Source organism: Pseudophryne corroboree, chromosome 6, assembly GCF_028390025.1.
Source record: "Pseudophryne corroboree isolate aPseCor3 chromosome 6, aPseCor3.hap2, whole genome shotgun sequence".
Taxonomy (NCBI): domain Eukaryota; kingdom Metazoa; phylum Chordata; class Amphibia; order Anura; family Myobatrachidae; genus Pseudophryne; species Pseudophryne corroboree.
The window spans coordinates 206,655,338-206,678,509 of NC_086449.1; the positions used below are offsets into that span (position 1 = coordinate 206,655,338).

The 23,172-nt window shown below is 43.2% G+C and overlaps 1 protein-coding gene and 1 long non-coding RNA gene across 5 annotated transcripts in view; one reads left to right on the forward strand and one right to left on the reverse strand.

Annotated features, from left to right (window-relative positions):
• Positions 1–462, reverse strand: part of LOC134931871 (uncharacterized) — a 46,728-nt gene extending 46,266 nt beyond the window's left edge. Inside the window, exon 1 of the long non-coding RNA XR_010179188.1 lies at positions 85–462. This is a non-coding gene — a long non-coding RNA (uncharacterized LOC134931871). The remainder of the gene's footprint in view (positions 1–84) is intronic.
• The window catches only part of ADAMTS17 (ADAM metallopeptidase with thrombospondin type 1 motif 17), a 547,181-nt gene that overhangs the window by 380,493 nt on the left and 143,516 nt on the right, over positions 1–23,172 (forward strand). For all 4 annotated transcript variants that reach the window (XM_063925679.1, XM_063925677.1, XM_063925678.1 and 1 more), the window contains exons 13-14: positions 1,498–1,664; positions 1,779–1,906. In XM_063925679.1, coding sequence (XP_063781749.1) covers positions 1,498–1,664; positions 1,779–1,906 — 295 coding nt within the window. The remainder of the gene's footprint in view (positions 1–1,497; positions 1,665–1,778; positions 1,907–23,172) is intronic.

Here is a 23,172-nt window from a genome sequence, read left to right on the forward strand (position 1 = left end):
CTTCAGCCTAACCCTAACTCCCCCCTTCATCCTTCAGCCTAACCCTAACCCCCCACTAGCCCTACCGCCGGCGCCTTACCTTACCCTTGTGCACGTGTTCACAATTTGAGGATGTCGACCTAGTGCCTCTCGACAGTTTAAATCCTGTTGATGTTCTGATGTCATCATTGTGGTGTCCCCATGGTTACTGTCAATCATTCGAACGGGTACCCTCTTATCCTGTGTCTTCCAGCTTGTCTTCATTCCCCATTTCACATCATCACACTGCCCGTCACACGAATCCTTGTCCTCATTAACATTATCATGAGTGTGGACAGGTCACTGCTTCCACAAATCAGCACACTCTTCTCCTGAAATATACTGTGCTGCTGTGACTATTGCACTGGTATGATTAGCTATGTTGCTCCCATTCACTTCAAAACCAGTGACATTCCAGCAAGCAGGAAATGAGAGCTTTAAAAATGTGCTCGGTCTCTAATTAATTGCACTTGAATTAAACAGTGTGGCACAGTGATTAGCATTGCTGCCTCACATCAACCTGGCATGTGAGCTTTGGTCAAACTATGCCCCTCCACTTTGCTGCTGCACACACTGAGAGGGAGTGGCCATCCAGGCCATGCCGTGTTTGGGGCGTGGTTACTCCTCTCCAGAAAGCTACAGCTCCCAGGCAGGTTCTGGTACTGTACATCCGTTCCCCCTACCTCAACAATCCCTGAGGAATGACACCAATAATAGACTGATGTGAGTACATATTTTCTGTACAGCACTGCTTAATGTGATTGGTGATATATAAATAACAATAATAAATAACAATAATGTGATGAGCTAAATAAGTGGCCACGTTTATACATTGTGCATATTTAATACTGATTGACAGATATGTCATGATACTGCAGCACAGGGTAAAAGTGTAGTTGTCGTCCTAACCCAAAGCCTACCTGCAAGTATAAACTGCAGGCCCCATGGAGGCTTGATTCAGAATGATTTCAAGTGGCAAGAAAACATATGTGGGTTCTGCACCAATTTGCTCTGCTCAGCTAGAAAACGTAACAAAAGCCAAGCTGCGTTTTACTTCCTGTCCTTGTAATCATGGCTTTGACTTAGGTTTTTTCTCTGAAGTTCTTTCTCAGTTTTTTTTTTTCTTGGAGGGGGGTTCAGAATTTCTCCTAAATTATTGCCTAGAGTTCCAGTGGAGTTTGTAAATGTGTCTCATAAATCACTGTAATGAGCTATTTGTATTAGCTGGAGAAGGAACGGAAATGTAACACTATTGTGCATTAGCTCACGGCCTAATTCAAATACAGATTTATTAACCTCCAGACTGAAAGACTTCCAGGAAACATGAATCAAGGAATGGAAATAGATTGTCATTGAGCTCTGTATTAGAGCAGGTACATTTCCTACAGAGCATACACTAAAGACCGGGAAAAGAACAGAATAAATCCTATTTTGATGTACCGACTCTCACGTATTGATCAGATGTTTCCTTTGTATTAGTCCCGGTCCTGGAGGTCGCAGCTGTAGAGGAGCGAGTGTAGAGCACATGGTGTGTGAGAACTTGCCGTGCCCAAAAGGAGTTTCAAGCTTCAGAGACCATCAGTGTCAATCCCATGAGCGTAACACCAAAAAGAAGAGGAGTCTCCTCACAGCTGTGATCTTTGATGGTATGTCTGTTATATGCAACATCTGCTGCATTCTCCATCATCTACACCACTTTCTCAGGTTTTATACATCTATTTATAGCTTTTCTCTCATTATTTGTAATATGTATTTTCCAGATAAACCATGCGAGCTGTACTGCACCCCCGTTGGCCGAGATACCCCAGTGCTGGTGTCAGATAGAGTCCTGGATGGAACCCCATGTGGTCCTTATGAGGCGGATCTCTGCGTTCATGGCAGGTGCCAGGTGGAGTAGCTCACATATCTTTTACATACACCTAGGTTTCTGCCCACTAAGTGCTCTCAGATTAATGTTTCTTAAGGCCCGTACACACTGGTCGATATATCGGCCGTTCTCCTGAACGGCCGATATATCGCGGGACCGTCGGCCAGTGTGTACGGCCGATACGTCTGTGAACTCCGTCGTTCACAGACGTATCGCGTCGGCCGCGCAGCACAGCCGACGGCCAATATATCTACCGATATATTGGCGCGTCGCTGTGTGTGTACGGGGCGGTCGGCCGACCGCCCGTACACATGCTGCGGCGGCCGGCGGTGATTGACAGGTGAACTGGGCGGGCATGTGTACACGCCCGCCCAGTTCATGACGTCAGTCCCAGACGGATCGAGCAGTGTGTATGCTGAACACACTGCTCGATCCGTCCATAGATATATCTGCAGATCAATTGATCTGCAGATATATCTGTTAGTGTGTACCCACCTTTAGAGTAAGGGAGGATAATGTATTGCTAAGGCATTGTGTATCTGTGCTGATAGGAGATCCATTTACATCAGGGGTGGGGAACCTTCGGCCCTCCAGCTGTTGTTAAACTACACATCCCAGCATGCTCTGCAACAGTTTTAGCATGGCCAAATAGCAAAACCATAGCAAGGCATGCTGGTATGTTTAGTTCAACAACAGCTGGAGTGCCGAAGGTTCCCCACCCCTGATTTACATAATACACAGAATGGTTACACATGTTACTTAGTGGTATAGAATAGTCCACTGGTTCCCAAATGTTATTGAATCACAGCGTCCTAGAGTATCAGAATTCTTTTTCACTGCACCCCTAGGGCAAAAAATTCTTATTGAGAAATTCATAAAAAAATATTAAATGACGTAAATTGTGTTTATATGCCATCCTTAGGGTCAGTCATGTGGTGAGGGGCAGGATTCACTTCTCTTCACATATTTTATGACTGGCAGCCACCAGCACTGGTTTTGTCTATTACATTGATCATAAATAATATAAATTAGTCCTTGACCACCAACCCAGGGTACCCCTGCAAGTGTCCCGTGGGGCACACAGTTTGAGAACCACTGGAAGAGTCATTAGGTACGGAATGCAGTGTATATTGACATAAATTAGTGTCTAGGTCTCTGTATAGCAAAGATGGACCAGTAAAAGTTAACTATTAAATTTAATTGTTTTATATATCTTACAGCGTCAATTCTATACTATATATATATATATATATATATATATATATATACATATGCAACCTGTCAATCTATTTTTTGTTTCCTGTAATTGCGTTCCGCAAAATAAAATTAGCTTCTTTGCTGCTTTGCATCAGCATTCTCAAGCTTGGCAGTCCTCCCCTCGGCACCTGCAGAGTTCCGCCCCCTGCCGATCCTGCCTACCTGTTACAAACACCAGTGCACTATGCCAGAAATCTGAGCGCGCTTGCACAAATCGAGGTGCACAGTTGGGCCACAGATGTCTTGCTCTTCCTGCATTGTTTTCTCTTATGAATTAATGAAATCATTTTTTTAATTTATTTTAAGGATCATCAGGTGCTAAAAAAATATAGAAACAAAACTTAAGCTCACCGTAAATTGCCCAGTAATCATAGTCACTGATACTTTGGCGCCTCTCAAAAGTTTTTTTTATTTTTCTCTTTTTTTTATTTGCATATATTGTACAATATAGACAACTTGTTGTTAAGTGAAGAACTTCCCAAACTCCAATCTTTACAGTCCAGGTTAAAGGATATCTGTGCTTGAGCACAGGAGACTTAATTAGTATCTCAGTCAATTTGATTTAACCATCTGGACTCTAGCATGGATATCCTTAAAACCTGGACTCTGATGGTGGAGTTTGGGAAACTGTGGTTAAGTGAGCATATAACAGACCCTCCAACCTGATCCATTCTATTAGGTACAGAATGCTCTGTTCCTGGACTTCCCTCCTAATTTATGATTGCTGTTACCTGTGGTGATACCGGTTTTTCAATTAAAAAGCTCAGCACAGGTGACGACAATCATACATTAAGAGGGAAATGCAAAAACAGAGCATTTTGTTCCTAGGATTGGATTGGGTGGTGTTGGAGAGTACAATAAGGTCCTTGTTTCTTACGGTAAGTTTCACACTTCCTTAGAAGTGTTTTTATATATATATATATATATATATATATATAGCAAAAATGAGGCGGCACTCACAGACCTTCAAATCAAAGTGAACATGTATTCAGAGCCATCAACGTTTCGGGGACCAACTCCCCTTCATCAGGAGCCTGATGAAGGGGAGTTGGTCCCCGAAACGTTGATGGCTCTGCATACACGTTCACTTTGATTTGAAAGTCTGTGAGTGCCGCCTCATTTTTGCTTCATTGATTGTGGGGTGACCCCCTTTGGGGAAGGCACCACAGCAAGTTGGTTCCAGTAGGTGAACAAGCTGAGTGCCGTAGACAGACTGACTGTATGTATGTATGTGTGTATATATATATATATATATTGATATATATATATATATATATATATATATATATATATATATATATATATATATATAGATACCTTGCACCTCTCCTATTTGTAGATCAAGCTCCAGTATCACTGATAAGCTCTACACTATTTACTGCATAGCTCCATCCCTTGTTCCACGCTGAGACACAGGAAATCAATATTTCCCATGCAGCTTGCTTTTAAAGTGTTGTGTTCTGCTAAAGCAGTGTTTCCCAAAAACAGTCCTCAAGGCACACTAACAGTGCAGGTTTTTGTGACATCCTTGCTTGAGCACAGATGGTAAAATCAAAATAACTGAGGTACTTATTAGTCACCTGTGCTCAAGTATGGCTATTAGTTTTCCTTTAGGATTGTTGTTGGGAAACCCAGCGTTAAGGGTTTTTAAATGCTTTTTAATGTTTGTAACTCATGTTATGTCTTCTTAAAAAGAAAGATTCATTTTGCAAATAGAATGCAGACCCCCCCAATATGACCCCTTTCACCAGGTACAGAATGCTCTGCTCCTGAACTTGCCTTTTAATTTATGAATGCATTCACCTGTGTTGAAACACCCTTATCATCAATGTAGTAGTTAAACACAGATGATATTAGTCATAAATTAGGTGGGAAATCCAGCAGCATAGCATTTTGTACCTGGTGGAAATGGCCGCGTTGGAGGGTCTGTACTCTGTAGAATGTGTGAAAGCATACAGATGTATTAAGCCTGGAGAAGTGATAAAGCAGTGATACTGTAAGTGCAAGGTGATAACGCACCAGCCAATCAGCTCCAATATGTAAATATACCATACTTGCCTACCTGACCCTCTCCATGAGGGAGAAAATGCTCTGTTCCTGGACTTTCCTGGTAATGTATGATTGCCATCACCTGTGGTGAAACACCTTTCTTATCAATTAACTAGCTCACCACAGGTGATGGCAATCATACATTACCAGGAAAGTCCAGGAACAGAGCATTTTCTCCCTCATGGAGAGGGTCAGGTAGGCAAGTATGGTATATTTACATATTGGAGCTGATTGGCTGGTGCGTTATCACCTTGCACTTACAGTATCACTGTTTTATCACTTCTCCAGGCTTAATACATCTGCCCCGTGCTGAACTCCTCCCCAGTTCTCTTCTCCGTCTCTTGGAATAGTTTCGCAAACACTGCAGGGATTTTTTGCCCAGCAAGCTGAACCCCTACTGCACTGGAGGTGCCAGCCCAGAACAGCGAGATGCTGCCAGGGGCTGGGTGCGTGCTGGTAATGTGTGTCTTATCCTCTGCAAGACTTGGTAACACAGTGAGATAATGTCTCATCCAAATAACTTTGTGGCCCCTTTGGGCAGTTTATCTACAGATGCATGATATAGTGACAGTCTGTCTGCAAGGTTTATTTGATGGGTGGCTCTGCTATGCTTTCGGGCGAGGGCTAATCGGAGCATTTATTTCTGATTAAGTCTCATAAAGATTTGTTTATCAGTCTTAGAGATGGAAACAGTTCTGCAGAACAGCTGGGGATGTTTATGCTAGAAAACTGCTGGGAGTGCTCAGTCAGCAGACTGGGGCCATGGAGGAGGTACGAAGTTGCTGTATGGGGCCCCAGCTCGCCATAATGAGATGATCCCAGCAATATGTGCATTAACTCAATGTACCAATCCATAGTCACAGTTCCTAAGGAGTGCCTAACCTCGGGGCTGAAATGTGGATATTGTTTTGTTATTGCATACAGATGTGTGCTCATACACCAAGCCTCAATACGACATGCGGTGCGAGACGCCCGATGCGATCGAGACGCATTGAGAGGTGCAGTATAGCAACTTTTTCTTTAAATGTACATCTTATTCACACTGCAATAACCGCAATCTGTACCAGAGACGCAGACTGAGCCTTTTAAATTAGAACAAAGTCACAGGTGAAGCACAACAGACCTTGGCCTGAGATAAAGCTGCGGCAGCTGCATTGTAGCACTTCCTATACAGATTCAGATTCCAGGGCCATATCTAGGTGTGTGCGGAGGGGGCACCGCATATAGCGCTGCAGTGTAGGGGGCGCTGTTGGTGGCACTTGTCAATTATCTGTTTTAATTACTTTCACTTGCAGCTTCCCCCCTTTTTAAAGCCCAGCATCTCCTAACTGCAGCTGTCTCCTACCCTGTCGATAATACCTATACAACATTCATGAACTCAACTTGAGATTTCTTTGTTATTAAGTCACACTGAGGCAGATGTATTAACCTGGAGAAAGCATAAGGAAGTGATAAACCAGTAATAAGTGCAAGGTGATAATGCATCGGCCAATCAGCTCCAATATGTAAATTGACAGTTAGGAGCTGATTGGCTGGTGCATTTATCACCCTGCACTTATCACTGGTTTATCTCTTCCTTATTGCCATCTCCGGGTTAATACATCTGCCCCACTGTCCTTTATTACATTTCAAGATGCTGACATACCCGGGATTCAAACCCCTTGCATGTGGCATTGCAGTCAGACAATCTATTCATTGATCTAACTGCCCTTGCATAGAAAGGTAGATAATTCTAAGCGAGAGAATTCTAACTATTTGAAGCTTACCTTGTACTTTGTGAAAAAATTATCAGCATTGTGGATGAGCAGATCTGTGTAGTGTGTGGCTGCAAGGGATTGGATGTGTGGCTGCACACTATGTAGATCTGTTCAGTTGCAATATTGATTATTTTTTTTACAAAGTACAAGTAGCTTCATATAGTGTTCATAGTTTTTATGCAGGATCAAATAGCTCAATGAGTAGGGTGTTTGATTAGAATGCAACAGGTTATAGCAGTGATTTTCAACCTTTTTTTACTCGTGGCACACCAAACAATATTTTAAAATTGCCAAGGCACACATGAGTTCCCTACAGAAAAAAACCAACACACACATTGGCCCTCACAGTAAAAAGAATCCACACATACATTGGCCTACACAGAGAAAACAATCGCATTGCTCCCCACATAAATCATGTTGCTCAATACATAAATCCTATTGCTCCCCACATAAATCCCATTGCTCCCCACAAAAATCATGTTGCTCACACTTAAATCAATCACATTTCTCCCCCCATAAATCCTTATTCTCCCCACATAAATCCTATTGTTCCCCACAGGAGAAATAAAATAAATATTAGCCCCTACCGGTCAGCTGTCCTCCTTCCTGTCCCTCAGTGGCGGGGGTTGTTCATAGTGGAGTGCTGCGAATACTGAGCAGCGGGCAGTCAGGCAGGTGTGTGTGGGTGGGCAAGGAAAGCTGTGTATGCAGGCAGGACCTGCAAGATGTGTATGCAGGCGAGTGGGCTGGCTGGGTGGTGAGACGTGGCGGCCGTGACCTATGATATCAGCACTACTAATCCTCTAAGAAGAGCCCAGGCCAACAGTTCACTCTGAAGATGCAGGAAGCTGCTCTGTCTCCGTGGCACACCTTGCAACTGCTCGCGGCACAGTAGTGTGCCACGGCACACTGGTTGAAAAAGCCTGGGTTATAGGTTTGAATCCTTGGTATGGCAATATATTGAAATGTATTATTTAATAAAGGGTATTGTAACTTAATAACAGCGAGCTCTCAAGTTAAGTGCATGAATGTGGTATAAAGAGGATTTGTGTCCAAATCCACTTTCTTGCAGTGGTCTAGAAATGTGTGTGTATTATTTATATCTATATAATATATACAGGTTGAGTTCCCTTATCCAAAATTCAAAATCCCACACTTTTGGGTCCCCTATTGAGATAATGACATATATTATATATTATGTGTATATATAGATATATGATACAGATATATAATATGTATATATATGTGTGTGTGTGTGTGTGTGTGTGTGTGTGTGTGTGTGTGTGTGTGTGTGTGTGTGTGTGTGTTATATATATATATATATATATATATATATATATAAAAAAAAAAAAAAACAGTTGTGACCGGCACTCCTACAGCATGAACTAAATACCTGGGTGCCTTCCCGTGGCACTGCAAGGCCCAGCAGACAAGATAATGTAATGGGCGGCACTCCAAAGGATTTTCAATAAATGCAACAGCTCACCAGGCCGATTATGTATATATGTGTGTGTGTGTTTGTCATTATCTCAGTAGGGAACCAAAAATGTGTGATTTTGAGTTTTGGATAAGGGATACTTAACCTGCATTAAAAATGTGGGAAGGGGCATCATAGCGTGTGCTTTCTCTGTGATCAGTCTTGTCATACCCCTTCCCTACGAGGCACATGCCTTATGTCCCTATTGAAAATAATGGTGGTGGGGCCGCCAATTCTTTCTCTGGCACAGGGCACCAAAAGGTCTAGTTACGGCTCTGTCAGACTCAGTCGCACATCAGATTAATCAGCGCAGTCTTTATAAGCAGTTTTGTTGCATCCAATTGTTTCATTTGTGCGATTAAGACACATTCTAATAAAAAGAAGCTTGACAAATCACGCAGGGACCTGGATTCAGGATAAGTTCCCAGACCTATGTGTTTTCACATCCGCGATCACGAAAACAGGCCACTTTTCAGGGATCTTATAAAAAAAATCCCTGATAAGTGTCGGGGCTAATTGGATAGTCCCGGTGCATCAATTAGCTGCGGTAAATTACCGCAGTTAATTAATTTCACCCCCTTATACTAAATACGTGACCCAGTACTACAGTACTTAGATTATGAAAAAATGTAAAGCTATTTTATATATATATAAAAATTGCTGCGGCACTCAGGGTCTTGTGAAAAAAATAGTATATTGGTTGCTAATCACATCAAGAACGCACCGGGGCACGGATTTGATTAAGGGAGTGCCGGGCTACACGATATATATATATATATATATAGCGTTCGTAGATGTGGCACTCGTAGGATGAACAAAAGGAGACACAGCCATATGCAATCAACGTTTCGGTATGTAATTACAGTCTCCAGGATATAAAAGATACAGTAAAGAGCTTGCTTTAAATACATCTACCACCCAGTGAGAGTGAGAAAAGCGTGGAGCGGGCGCCAGCGTCATCCGTCCTTCCGGGACCGCGACGCGGCTCCCCCACGCCGTCTCAACACGATGACGTCACCGCATCAGCTGTGCAGGGCGTCTGTGTACATTAACCATCACCATGGAAACAATATGTGCAGCTACAAATGAAACTGTAAAAACAGCAAGAGCATAACAAATTGAAAATATCAAGCATCATAGTGCCTAATTCTGACCTGATCACTGCTCTGCGTTTTCGCATGGCGGGCGATCAGGTCTGAAATGCGCAGACGCCGCAGTGCGCCGGCACATGCCAGAGAGCCGATGGCCATCTCAGCCCAGGGATCGCCTCTGCCTGATTGACAGGCAGGGGTGGGCCGGTGGCGTTTTGCCGCTGTTTTGGGGGCGTGGTCCGGGCAACGCAGACGTGCCCAGACCGTGCGAGGGGCGGGCCAGGGGGCTGCGTGTGACCCAGGAAGCGACAAGTAGCTCCTACTCCTCAGCATCGCCGCTTTTGGGGTGCTTATCTTCGACAAATTGGGTGGACAAGCTGTCATATGAGCTCCTCCCCGGCTGGGGAAGAGAACGAGTCCCAAGTGTTACCAACTAACCCATTTATGTCAAGACTAATATAAGAGTCTCATTCAAAAACTTTTAAACAAAAACATTTTAATAAATTGTTTGGAAGAACATGAAATAATGAGTTGTATCGTTGTTGGTGATTTGGTACGAGGGCCTGTTCCAGAGGTACCAGTTCCATCTCCATCTAATCTTCAGTCTGAAAGAAACCGTAAAAGGGATCTGTAAGGACTTCTAATATTTGAGCGCTCCTTGACAATCTTTCTATTCCATTAAGTTGTATGGGTCTTTGCCGGCAAGAGGACCTGTCCGGGAATAGCTGCCAACTCCCCCAAGGATTATTGTATTTTAGGTGGTTTTAAACAAGTGTCAGCGCATTTTGGTTATAATTACCATATTTAAAGCCAAGAAAGGTTTTAATAACTCATAGGAGACATTCAGTAGAGTCGATGTTTCGGTACAATGAGGACTTTTCTCATGAGATCACAACAGAATACAGTGCAAGTATCAGTCAAAAGAAGACATACTGAGATGGGTTAAATAGCACCATCAATCAGCACGTAGCCCCTCAGGAAGTGGTATGCATCGCAGCACTGGAATACATACCGGAAGTGTCCAAAAATCACATTATAAAACCTCAAATATATATATATATAGATCAACAGCAGACGCGGCACTCCAGGTGTCTGACACAAATAACTCTGTAGGCAGGCAGTGTGTGTAACGATGTTTCAATGCCGTTTATTCAGGCATTTTCCTCAAGTTTAAACAAAACATATAAAAAGGTCTTACCTTATATGAGACTATTCACCCTGTGCTCAGCGGCGTTTGGACGGCGGGACGCAGCCCGCTCTGGACGGCGCCTAGGACATGACTTCAGGCCAGGTCCGCGACTGCAGTGCTCCCTATCACCACGGCAACAGTAAACTACACTATGGGGTATATGGCGAATCGCGGCAATTTTTCGCCTGTTTTTTAATTCGACACAATTCGACCGTCGAATTCCGGCAAGTGGGTGTCGGAATTCTACATATTCAATAAAAAACGGATTCGACAGTCCCGCTGTCGAAAAACGGCCGATTTGACAGATTTTGATTAGACTTGTAAAAATGTTAAAAAACGGTAAAAACCACGAAAAAAAATTGCGTGGGGTCCCCCCTCCTAAGCATAACCAGCCTCGGGCTCTTCGAGCCGGTCCTGGTTCTAAAAATCCAGGGGAAAAACTGACAGGGGATCCCCCGTATTTTTAAAACCAGCACCGGGCTCTGCGCCTGGTGCTGGTGCAAAAAATATGGGGGACAAAAAGCGTAGGGGTCCCCCGTATTTTTTACACCAGCATCGGGCTCCACTAGCTGGACAGATAATGCCACAGCCGGGGGTCACTTTTATACAAGAAAAAAGAACAGAAAGCGCTACTAGTTTACTTATTAAAAAAAAAAATGTATTTATTATTTTTATTCTTAATTGTATTTTGCTTTTTTAATTAATAATATATTGCTCCTTATATTACCTATATATCAGAATACACATTACAGAGTTTCCCTTTATACAGTATTATAAAAAATCTGGCCAGTTTAAAAACAATAATAACACATTTACAAGATAGATACTCTGCTCAGTGCAATAAAATAAACTATTTGATACAAATGGATCCCGCTGTTTCCTTTCAATGTTACAAGGTAACCACGTTCCTGATTGAAGCTTAGGCTTTTCAGGTTTTTGCAGCTGTGTTTAGAAGTAATTTTGTCACAGTTTCCCATGCAAAGTGTAGAGTAGTAAATACAAGTCCACGCACTTATGGATTCAATGATGTTAACTTTCAAACAAATTGAACCAAACAGCAATTTCAGTGGCTGTTCCTTTTCATTTAGAAGGTATAAATGATTTACTATACAACAGCAAAGAATTGAATACTTGTAATATTAACGTGTACAAGCCGAGATATAACCTTCATTGAAAGAAAAGGATATTTTTACAAATCAGCTGATGGTTATAAGCTGATTAGATGTATAGCATAAGTCACTTGATTGCTTTTAGATTAGCAGCTGAACATGTGATCTTTTTACTCCAAGCGGACATGGATACTTTTTCCACACCTTAGCTGGTATTATTATAACATGGCCATGTTGTGTGAGGATAATTACCACATAACCTCCTGGGTTCAGATCCTTTTCGCTCCCGGCTCTGGTGCCCAAATGCCTGTATACGAGCCTTATCCGGAGGTCCTTGGATGTTTGCCTAGCGCAATGAGGTAGATCTGTGGTGTAGTCCTCGTAGGTAAATAGGAACAGAGTGATGAGACGCGTTTCTCCGCCTACAACGCTCGGCGGCTTCCTCAGTCAGATATATCACTTTTATACAGCGCCCTGCGGCCGTGGCATTAAATATCCAACTAGTCACCCCTGGCCAGGGTACCCTGGGGGAGTGGGGACCCCTTCAATCAAGGGGTCCCCCCCAGCCACCCAAGGGCCACTGGTGAAGCCCGAGGATGTCCCCCCCCCATCCAAGGGCTACGGATGGGGGGCTGATAGCCTTGAGTAAAATGATAGAATATTGTTTTTTCCAGTAGTACTACAAGTCCCAGCAAGCCTTCCCCGCAAGCTGGTACTTGGAGAACCACAAGTACCAGCATGCGGGTGGAAAAACGGGCCCGCTGGTACCTGTAGTTCTACTGGGAAAAAAATACCCAAATAAAAACAGGAGACACACACCGTGAAAGTAAAAGTTTATTTCATACATGCCGACACATACATACTTACCTATGTTGACCCTCCGACTGCCACGCCCCCCTCATCACTGAAGAATCCGGGGTACCTGTGAATAAAATTATACTCACCTGATCCAGTGTCCGGATTTTTTTAAATAATCCTCGTACTTTGGAAAACAACAAAACGGCAACCCGGACCAAACGGACTGAAAGGGGTCCCATGTTTACACATGGGACTCCTTTCCACGAATGCCGGGACCCCACGTGACTCCTGTCACAGAGGGTCCCTTCAGCCAATCAGCGAGCGCAACGTCGTGGCACTCTGCTGATTGGCTATGCGCGTCTGAGCTGTCAGACAGCGCATCGCAAAGCCTCTCCATTATCTGACCGCAAAGTTCCCACTATTGAAACTAGTGGAGGGAGCTGTGCGATGCACTGTCTGACAGCAGACGCGCATACAGCCAATCAGGAGAGTGCCATGAAGTGGCGCTTCCTGATTGGCTGAAGAGACCTTTCTGTGACAGCAGTCAGTCTCTGCATTCGGGGAAAGGGGTCCCATGTGTAAACATGGGACCCCTTTCAGTCCGCCTGGTCCGGGTGTTCGTTTTTTTTTTTTTTTGCCAAGTACGTGGATTATAATAAAAGACCACAGGACACTGGATCACGTGAGTATAATTTTATTTTCAGGTTCACCGTGGATTCTGCTTGGACAAGTGGTCGGCGTGTGAACATAGGTAAGTATGTGTGTGTCGACATGTGTGAAATAAAGTTTTACTCTCACGGTGTGCGTGTCCTGTTTTTATTTGGGTATTTTTTTTTCAGTAGAACTACAGGTACCAGCGGGCCCGTTTTTCTCCCGCATGCTGGTACTTGTGGTTCTCCAAGTACCAGCTTGCGGGGGAGGCTTGCTGGGACTTGTAGTACTACTGGAAAAAACAATATTCTATCATTTTACTCAAGGCTATCAGCCCCCCATCCGCAGCCCTTGGATGAGGGGGACAGCCTCGGGCTTCACCCCTGGCCCTTGGGTGGCTGGGGGGGGACCCCTTGATTGAAGGGGTACCCACTCCCCCAGGGTACCCCGGCCAGGGGTGACTAGTTGGATATTTAATGCCACGGCCGCAGGGCGCTGTATAAAAGTGACCCCCGGCTGTGGCATTATCTGTCCAGCTAGTGGAGCCCGATGCTGGTGTAAAAAATACGGGGGACCCCTACGCTTTTTGTCCCCCGTATTTTTTGCACCAGGCGCAGAGCCCGGTGCTGGTTTTAAAAATACGGGGAATCCCATGTCAGTTTTTTCCCCGGATTTTTAGTACCAGGACTGGCTCGAAGAGCCCGAGGCTGGTTATGCTTAGGAGGGGGGACCCCACGTATTTTTTTTTCTGATTTTTACCATTCCATTAAAAAATATATATATATTTTTAAAAATATATAAATAATACTTGTGCCTCCAAAATAGACAAACCAAGTACCTAATCCCTTCTAATATAAATAGATATGCTATTACCAATAAAAAAAACACAAAAAAAACATGTTTTTAAATTTTTTTATTAGATTCCGCCAGCAAAGTGTGGCGGATTGAAAATGATGAATTTACTGTCTAAAAGCACTGTTGTTGAATTTACAATCTTCAATTGAATATACTTTTGTCGAATTGCCGCATTTGTACCATTGCAGAAATGTCGAATTTGACAAATGTCGAATTTCAAAAAGTCGAATTTTGAAAGTCCGTTTTTTTGACGAAAAGTACTGAATTGCGTTGTCGAATTATTTTTTTTGGGCGAAAATGTCCCGTTTTTCGACATTTTTGGGAATTCGACCGCAATTTGCATATACTCCTATATCGGTACAAGCATAGCATTACTGTTAGAGCTAGAACAGACACATGGCTAGTTCAAAATGACTATACCTACAATCATAAATTACTACTGCATAATGAATGTCATTCACTAATTAACATGCAACATATCTGAACATTACTGTTATTGTACATGTGATTCTGATATACCAATGATGTTAATAGCTAAAGGGGTGGCCGTAGATGTAGCGTATCTAAACTTTATAAAGCATTTGACATGGTCCTACAGCGCAGACTGCTAAATAAATTTGAAAGCGTGAGATTGGATTATAAAATAGTTAAAGAACCTGTTTGCAGGATAGGAAACAGACTTGTAGTAAATGGAGTGCATTCTGTGGAGGGAAATGTTACCAGTGGAGTGGTACCACAGGGATCTGTACTTGGACCAGTGCTCTTTAATATCTTTGTTGGTGACATAGGCAAATGCAGGGGGGTTTCCATTTGCCTGGAAACCCCTCTTTCCCAAAGCCTGTCTAGCGGCCACTACATGCAGTATAAAGAGTGGAATGGAGCTGCTGCACATGCCAGTGGCAGCAGATTTTCCAACCAAGTTTGCTGTTTGTTATGTGTCTGTGGATCTGAGTGCTCAGTCATCGCATCAGAGAGAGAATCTGGTAAATAGTTTACCATGATAATTGGGCCTGCATACAGTAGTATGGGGGTCATTCCGAGTTGTTCGCTCGCAAGCTGCTTTTAGCAGCTTTGCACACGCTAAGCCACCGCCTACTGGGAGTGAATCTTAGCATATTAAAATTGCGAACGAAAGATTAGCAGAATTGCGAATAGACACTTCTTAGCAGTTTCTGAGTAGCTCCAGACTTACTCGGCATCTGCGATCAGTTCAGTGCTTGTCGTTCCTGGTTTGACGTCACAAACACACACAGCGTTCGCCCAGACACTCCTCCATTTCTCCAGCCACTCCCGCGTTTTTTCCTGAAACGGTAGCGTTTTTTCACACACTCCCATAAAACGGCCTGTTTCCGCCCAGAAACACCCACTTCCTGTCAATCACATTACGATCACCAGAACGAAGAAAAAACCTCGTAATGCTGTGAGTAAAATTCCTAACTGCATAGCAAATTTACTTTGGCGCAGTCGCACTGCGAACATTGCGCATGCGCATTAGCGACTATTCGCTCCGTTGCGACAAAAAAATAACGAGCGAACAGCTCGGAATGACCCCTTATGTCTGAAGTACTGTATTATATAAACTGCACTTTGTTTTGGGCAGATTATAGCTTGTTACATGCTAATTATGCATCCTTCATGGGCTGGCAACAATCGCTCTAAAATTAAACATTTGGAAACCCACTCAAGAAATCCTGCGTTTGCCCCTGGGTGACATTCCAAATTCCAAAGTATGCCATTTTGCAAATGACATACATATATATAACAGGTTTGACACACTAGGAGGGGTAAAACAAATGATTGAGAATCTAGGTAGACTTGAGGAATGGTCAAGAACGTGGCAACTATAATTTAAAACTAAAAAATGCAAAATCATGCACTTGGGTCACAAAAACCCAAAGGCTAAATTTAGTATCAAGGGTACTATAGATAACCAAATAAATCCAAGTGGCGCTTAATATTATAATTCAATAAAAATGTATTAAAAGATACAAACAAGAACCTCCCGAGGGTTAAATACACAATTTAACACATCAATATATATATATTAAAATTGGCATAGACAACACAACAAATCAATCATTAGATCAAATGAACTGTCAGATTACAGGTGTTTAGTTTACACGCTAATCTCAATTGTGTAGTGTCCAATCATTACAGCTGGCATAAAATACGATTAAGCCTCAATGTAATGAAGAGGCAAACCTGGATGCCTCTGCAGTGACTGTGATCCCAGGTAACAGTATTTCTGCCTTTTTATAAAGACACCCTGCTAAGTGTTGAAACGCGTTAAGGAACAGGTTATCTGTGTTATTATCCCTGGTGGCTCTACAAGCATCCTCCACCTCCCTACAGCTTGGCATCACTATTGTTCACTCGCATGTAAATCCTCCAAACGATACCCGGCGATTCACCTGCCAACAGCTTACAGCTTATTCATCTACCTCTCCTTCTGTGCCGGCTCACAATCACACAGAAGCCCTCAGCGCCACAAGCACACAGTGTGTGATCCACCTCATCCGCGGCTCTCCACACCAGCTCTCTAATCCAGAGTGAGTCCTCTCTCCGGCACATTAACTTCAGTGGGATTGAGGAAGCTGGTTCAGCTCAGCATGAATTGTCAACAGTGACGGAAACCTTGCAGTCACTTTTGGGCTCTATTGCTGCCACTCTACAGGGGACCGTCTCAAGTCGGAGCGCTGGTCCTGGCGCACGGGGTAGAGAATCGGATTGCAACCTGGTTTCACAGTGAGTGGCATCATCCACATCCTCAATTGAATATAGCCTTCATGCTCCTTTTGGCCAGCCGAGGTATTACTGCCATTCAAGTACTTTTTGCCTCTTCATTACATTGAGGCTTAATCGTATTTTATGCCAGCTGTAATGATTGGACACTACACACTTGATCTTAGTGTGTAAGCTAAACACCTGTAATCTGACAGTTCATTTGATCTAATGATTGATTTGTTGTGTTGTCTATGCCAATTTTAATATATATATATATATATATATATATATATATATATATATATATATATTGATGTGTGAAATTGTGTATTTAACCCCCGGGAGGTTCTTGTTTGTATCTTTTAATACATTTTTATTGAATTGTAATATTAAGTGCCACTTGGACTTATTTGGTTTTCTGTAAGTGTTTTGGGGCTGGGCAGTTCCCCTGTCCCAGTGGCTGCTGATATACAGACTAGGGTTAACACTTCTCACTATAGCTTTAAAGACCATTTCTTTGTTTTATCAACGGTACTATAGTGGAAAATACTGAGGAGGAAAGGGATTTAGGAGTCACTATTTCAAGTAACTTAAAGGCAAGGAAGCAATGTAACAAAGCAATGAGAAAAGTCAGATACTTGGTTGCACAGGGAGAGGTATCAGTAGCGGGGAAAAAAAAAAAAGTAATAATGCCTCTGTATATGTAATCGGAATACTGTGTCCAATTCGGGAGACCATCTCTCCAGAAGGATATTAATACATTAGAGAGCATGCAATGAAGGACAACTAAAATGGTGCATGGCCTACATCACAAAACATACCCAGAAAGACTAAAAGATCTTAACATATATAGTTTGGAGCAGAGAAGGGAAAGTGGGGACATAATAGAAACTTTCAAATATACAAAGGGTTTTAACGAAGTCCAGGAGGGAAACCTTCAAATGTAAAGAAGTATTAGAACATGAGGACATACACTGAAACTGAAGGGCGGTAGGTTCAGGGGAAATGTAAGGAAAAATTATTATTAGTTGTTTTTCTGAGGTATACTCCAAAAGCTGGGACTCTCCCCTTTCGGTGGACACTAGCAGCTTTTCTCTACTATGCCCAGAACCAGAGATATCAGCCTTCCAGTAGCCGGTCCTTGCTCCAGCTCCACATGCCAGGTATGCAGTTTAATATTTTTGTCGGTGGATTGCTCTGGCTCCTGAACTATGATCCTCAAGTCCCCAGTACCTCCTGAAAGGTGGGACTCTCTAGTTAATCCCAATGAAAGCTAAGAAATCTATTTCCAGGAATTGGAGATATTTGCAGTCAAGCAAGCTGCCCTTTCACCGGAAAATGATGAATATTAAGCCCACTTCACTATCCATCCCTCCCCTGCGTATTCAACACCCCATACCACCCTGGAAGTCATGTACCAGGGTCCCTTCTCAGCCCAATGCCCCCTTCTACAGTTTACTGTTCTCCCTCCTGCCCCATCTCCCACCATCTGTGCAGTAAAGGAGTAATTAGCAGAAATTACTGGCCCAGGTCCTACATGCTGAGCGGAAGATAACACCCCCTACTGCCCATTGGACATCAAGCCTGCCACTGATAGCACTCCCCACCCCTACAGCTGAAGGATGGGTAGGGGCCCCAGTGCATTGCATTGCCCGGGGGCCTACACTTCTGTTAAGACGTCCCTGGGAATAGTCTCCCATCAGAGGTGGTAGAGGCTTGCTTGGGATAGGCTTGGGATAGACATATAAATATCCTTACAAAAAACTAAGGATCAAATGAGTTGAGGCTACCTAAAGGATAAAAAAAGAGGGCAGACTAGATGGGCCAAGTGGTTCTTATCTGCCGTCAAATTCTATGTTTCTATGTTTAAATAAAGGATAATAAAATAGGACCTACGTTCTCAAGACCATCATCCAGCTCAATAACCTGTGTGTAAGGTTATAATAATAATTATTTTATTTATATAGCGCTCTTTCTCCAACCGGACTCAAGGCGCTTTACAGACATCAAAAACAAAGCACATAATACAGAAGATTTAAGTAATACAGCAATAGACAAGCCGCACAGACATAAAAAAAGAAAACCTAGAGTGCACAGTAAGCATAATACAGGATTGGTGTAGGCATTTTGAGTAATAACTTCCATGGGTTGTGTATTCCACCCACACAGAGTACCAGGTAAGGCAGCCATCTTAGGCACACTGTGTAGGATTACCCTAGGTGGAATAGTCTACCCCTAGAAGAGATGACACAAAATGGGGTGATTGCAGCATCATAACGCTCAAAGTAGGGTCCAAACAAAACCGTCAGGTCCATGTATTTTTCATCCCATCCACAAGCGCACCAAATGAGGCAGCCATGTTTGGTGCACTACGAAGGTTACACTGTAGGAGGTTGCCCATGACTAGCTTAATGGCTTTTTCCAACAGACATTGATGTGATGCTCACAGTTAGATCTCACTGGAGATGATGTTTCTCCCTAGTTTCACTAATTTGATTGGCTGACTTCCTGCCCAGGTGACATTTTGATGCTGTGCAGAATTTACATTGTGATGAAACTGTACAAAAAAATGAAATGTTTTTATTATTGAATACAATCTCTGACATCATTTAAGCATGTGTGTCCCTTTTACTGATTCCTCTAATGTCCTCTGAGTACGTTGCTTTTCATATGTGTACATTTTCAGGATTGTGAAACAATAAACATGAGCAAACACAGAGATGCTGGAACACATAATAGTAAAGGAAAATGTGAGCAATCCAGCATACACTTTGTGTTCCAGAGCAGTGACTGGGCTGGAGCTTATTCCTGAGGTGTCTCCATGTCATATATCTCAGTTCTTTAGCTTTCAACACTAGTCTGACCAAGACTTAAATGTAATTGTCAGGGTGCAGCAGCCAGCCAAGGCTTGGGATACATCTGCCTAAGCACAGGTGGACTATGCATAAGAGACCTAAGTCATTTTGAATGCTTGCAGCTAAAACCTCTTCTGTTAGACCATAAAGGGTAGGACAAAAAATTCCACTTTTTAGCTCTCTGTAAAAGAAATGCAAACACATATCTCACAACAAGGCGTCCCAAACCCCATCAGGAAAAGCTCATGCATGCAAAAGCGCATTTATGTGACTATGGACCTGATTCAGTAAGGATTGTAAAGTAGCAGAATTTACAATCCTTTGGATCTTATGCTGGGGGCCGCCCATCGCAGTTCCCCTCCCACCCATCTGCTATTTTTGGTGTGTGTACTGCAGCCCCCCGGGAAGCAATCACCACTGGCACTCTGCTATCTTAATACCGCTCCTGTGCAGAGATGGGGGGATCAGTTACTAATTACCCGACCCGGGCTTTATGAAGGGACTCGGCCTAGGCCTGGGTTAGCTGCCAAGAGGTACAGTGTCCCCCTGTGCAGCTGCTGGCGCCCTCTGAACAGCAGTCGTAAGGAGGGACAGTAGTAAGGAGCGAAAGTGAGGGCAGGAAGCATGTGCACTCAGGAGGAAGTCTCTCTATAGATACCAGCTGCTGTGGGCGGAGCTATGTGAACTGCAGGAAACACACAGATCAGAAGATCACACAGCCACAGCGGTGTGACACCCACACACCCTCACGTCACCTCCATCCTGCCATTCTATGGGTGCAGTAGCTGCTTAGTGCGCAAATGTCACCCTGGGCGGCCGCCCACTATCCCCTGTGAGCGGCCACCGGTGCCCCCTGTGCAGTCCCTGACTATTTTTAATTTTTCTTTTTCGGAGTGTGTGTCTACACCTCCCCGGATTGGCCAGACCCCTCATCAGTACCCGGGTCCATGGCCTTACTTGGCAGCCATGGGCTTGACAGTGTTAGTAGTAAATCTGAAAGTCATAATACCCTGTTTGTAAACAATATAATACTATCATAAAGTGCTCCATACCCTTATACATTATTTTTACTTGTAAAGGCATTTTTATGTAAAAGTCATATGTTCTCTATAACATGACGTATAATGCAAATATAACAAACTGGTTTCTTTACTGGACTGGATAGATAAATAAATAAATAACATAAAGGCCTGATTCAATGATGGTCGCAGTCTTTGGACGCAATAGCTATGTGAAAGTATATAATTCCTCAGGAGGCATCTGGGGGAAAAAGACGCCTCCTGCCGACATCGCAGATCTGAGTGCTGCATCCTAAGACTCCACATCGGATCATCTGAGAGACCATCGTCCATCAGAGATACCCTAAGATTATTTAGATTGGCCTTACAGCTCAGTAGTAGAAGTGACCCTGACTTTGTCACTTCCAGAAAACAAGGCCGTCACACCCCCGTTTTTGGGAACGTTACCAGTCCTCGCCCGCTCCCCACCCCCTAACAGCTGTAGCACTGGGGGTCGCTGTGTGCACCGATGCAGGACCTGTTCATGCACAGGTGTCCCACCAACGGAGATGTACACAAACCATTAGGTTTGCCAACATCTCCAAAATAAGCTGTAAATTAGTTTTTTTTTCCTGTGCGCGAACATTTTATTTTACTGCATGGATATGATATTTAATGGGAAGTCTGCCATACAGTATGTAGACCAATTGTAAATTGTTTTGTGCGCATTCACTTATTTCATTTGAGGTCTCAAGATTTTTCCCTCATATTACACTTTCTCCTGGTCCTTGGTGGATCTGCAGTGAGTGAATGATTACCTGATGTGAGGCGCCTCTCCACTCCTGAGATGTGACACCTCACTGACTGCTCAGAATTTCCTGGACAATCCGTAGTAGATGGTGACATACAGTAATGAGAGAGGCTGCGGGTTTCATTCTTTTAAAGCATAATTCCCAAATGTGCCCATGTTAGGATTGTAGTCAGCGTTTACCATTTCCAATGTCGGAGATGGTTATGTACTGTAGGTGTAATTAAGCCTTTAAATACCAAAAAAAAACACTTATATAATACTGTATATGTGATGTAGTGCATGGATTTCTCAGCATTAAACCCTTGTACATGCTGCGCGTATATAGCAGCGCAATCCAGATCGCAGGACCCTCTCAAAGTCTAAAGTGCTTGCTAAGAGAGTCATCTGTCATATTATTAATCCCTCACAGTGGAAAAAAAGTCCCTGACGTAACATCTGGCATCCATAAGGGTAAATCACCCTGTGAGACAGTTTAATACAGCAACATATGGCAGACATTAGGAACTACGTCAACTCGCTGTTTCTGACTTGATTTGGGTCGAGGCTCTGACCTTGTTTGTTGTAATGCCGTGTATAAATACCGGTATTACTCCCCAGCTGCCATGTTATTTAACCTGTGATCTGTAAAGTCTCCTTTAAAAAGATGGTCAGTCTTAAAATCCCCCCTTCCCCATACAGTCCGTTGTATAGGGAAGACTGGATGAATGGTGGTCCTTGTAGCACATGGGTTAATAGTTGCTGGTATGCTGTTACTGGAACACAATGGCATATTACCTTTTTACCTTTTCTGTATAGCACCTTAATTTTAGTGAACTCCTGGTCCAAACTCTGTATGTGCAAGGCCTATAAGATGGTGCTTGTGTCAGCGTGCCCCCTCCCCTGCTTCCTTATTAAATTAGCATTAAGCTTACAATCATTCTCTTCTACCCTATTTACGTCACATCAACTGGGATTTACTCGTGGCAGGCATTCTGTTAAAGGTAGCCGTACGGCCATAGCCTCAATTGTAGCAGCTAATACTAATCCTACTATTCCTAATATGCTTCTGAGCCTTGATGCTCAAAAGGCATTTGACACGGTGTCGTGGCCCTTTCTATTTAAAATACTCTCAACTAGGGACTTTGGTCCTCACTTTATTATTTTAATAACTTTTTTCTATAACTCTCCTACCTCCCTTTTGATCAATGGTACAAGAACTGACCCGATCGTAATGTCCCGAGGTACCCGTCAGGGCTGCCCCCTTTCCCCAATACTATTTAATTTATCACTAGATCCCCTGTTTAGGATTATAGATTCTTGGCCTGATTACAGGGCATACGTGTAGGAACCTCTCAAATAAAAATCACAGCTTTCGCTGATGATGTCCTCATTCATATATCAAATCCTAAACGCTCCCTACGGCCTCTTTTGGACTTGATTGATAGGATAGGCTCTACCTCTGGTTTTCTTGTTAATTTTGAAAAATCACAAGCTTTTTATTTAAAACGTGGATTTCATCGTCCAAAATGGGCTGGACAATTATCTTTGAAATGGGCAAAAACGAGACTTCCATACCTGGTATTCTCCTTCCCAAGAACATATCTAATTTATATGACATTAATATCAAAAAAACAATATTGCAGATTAAGGTGGGGATTGAGGGGTTGAGCCATCTCCAATTATCTTT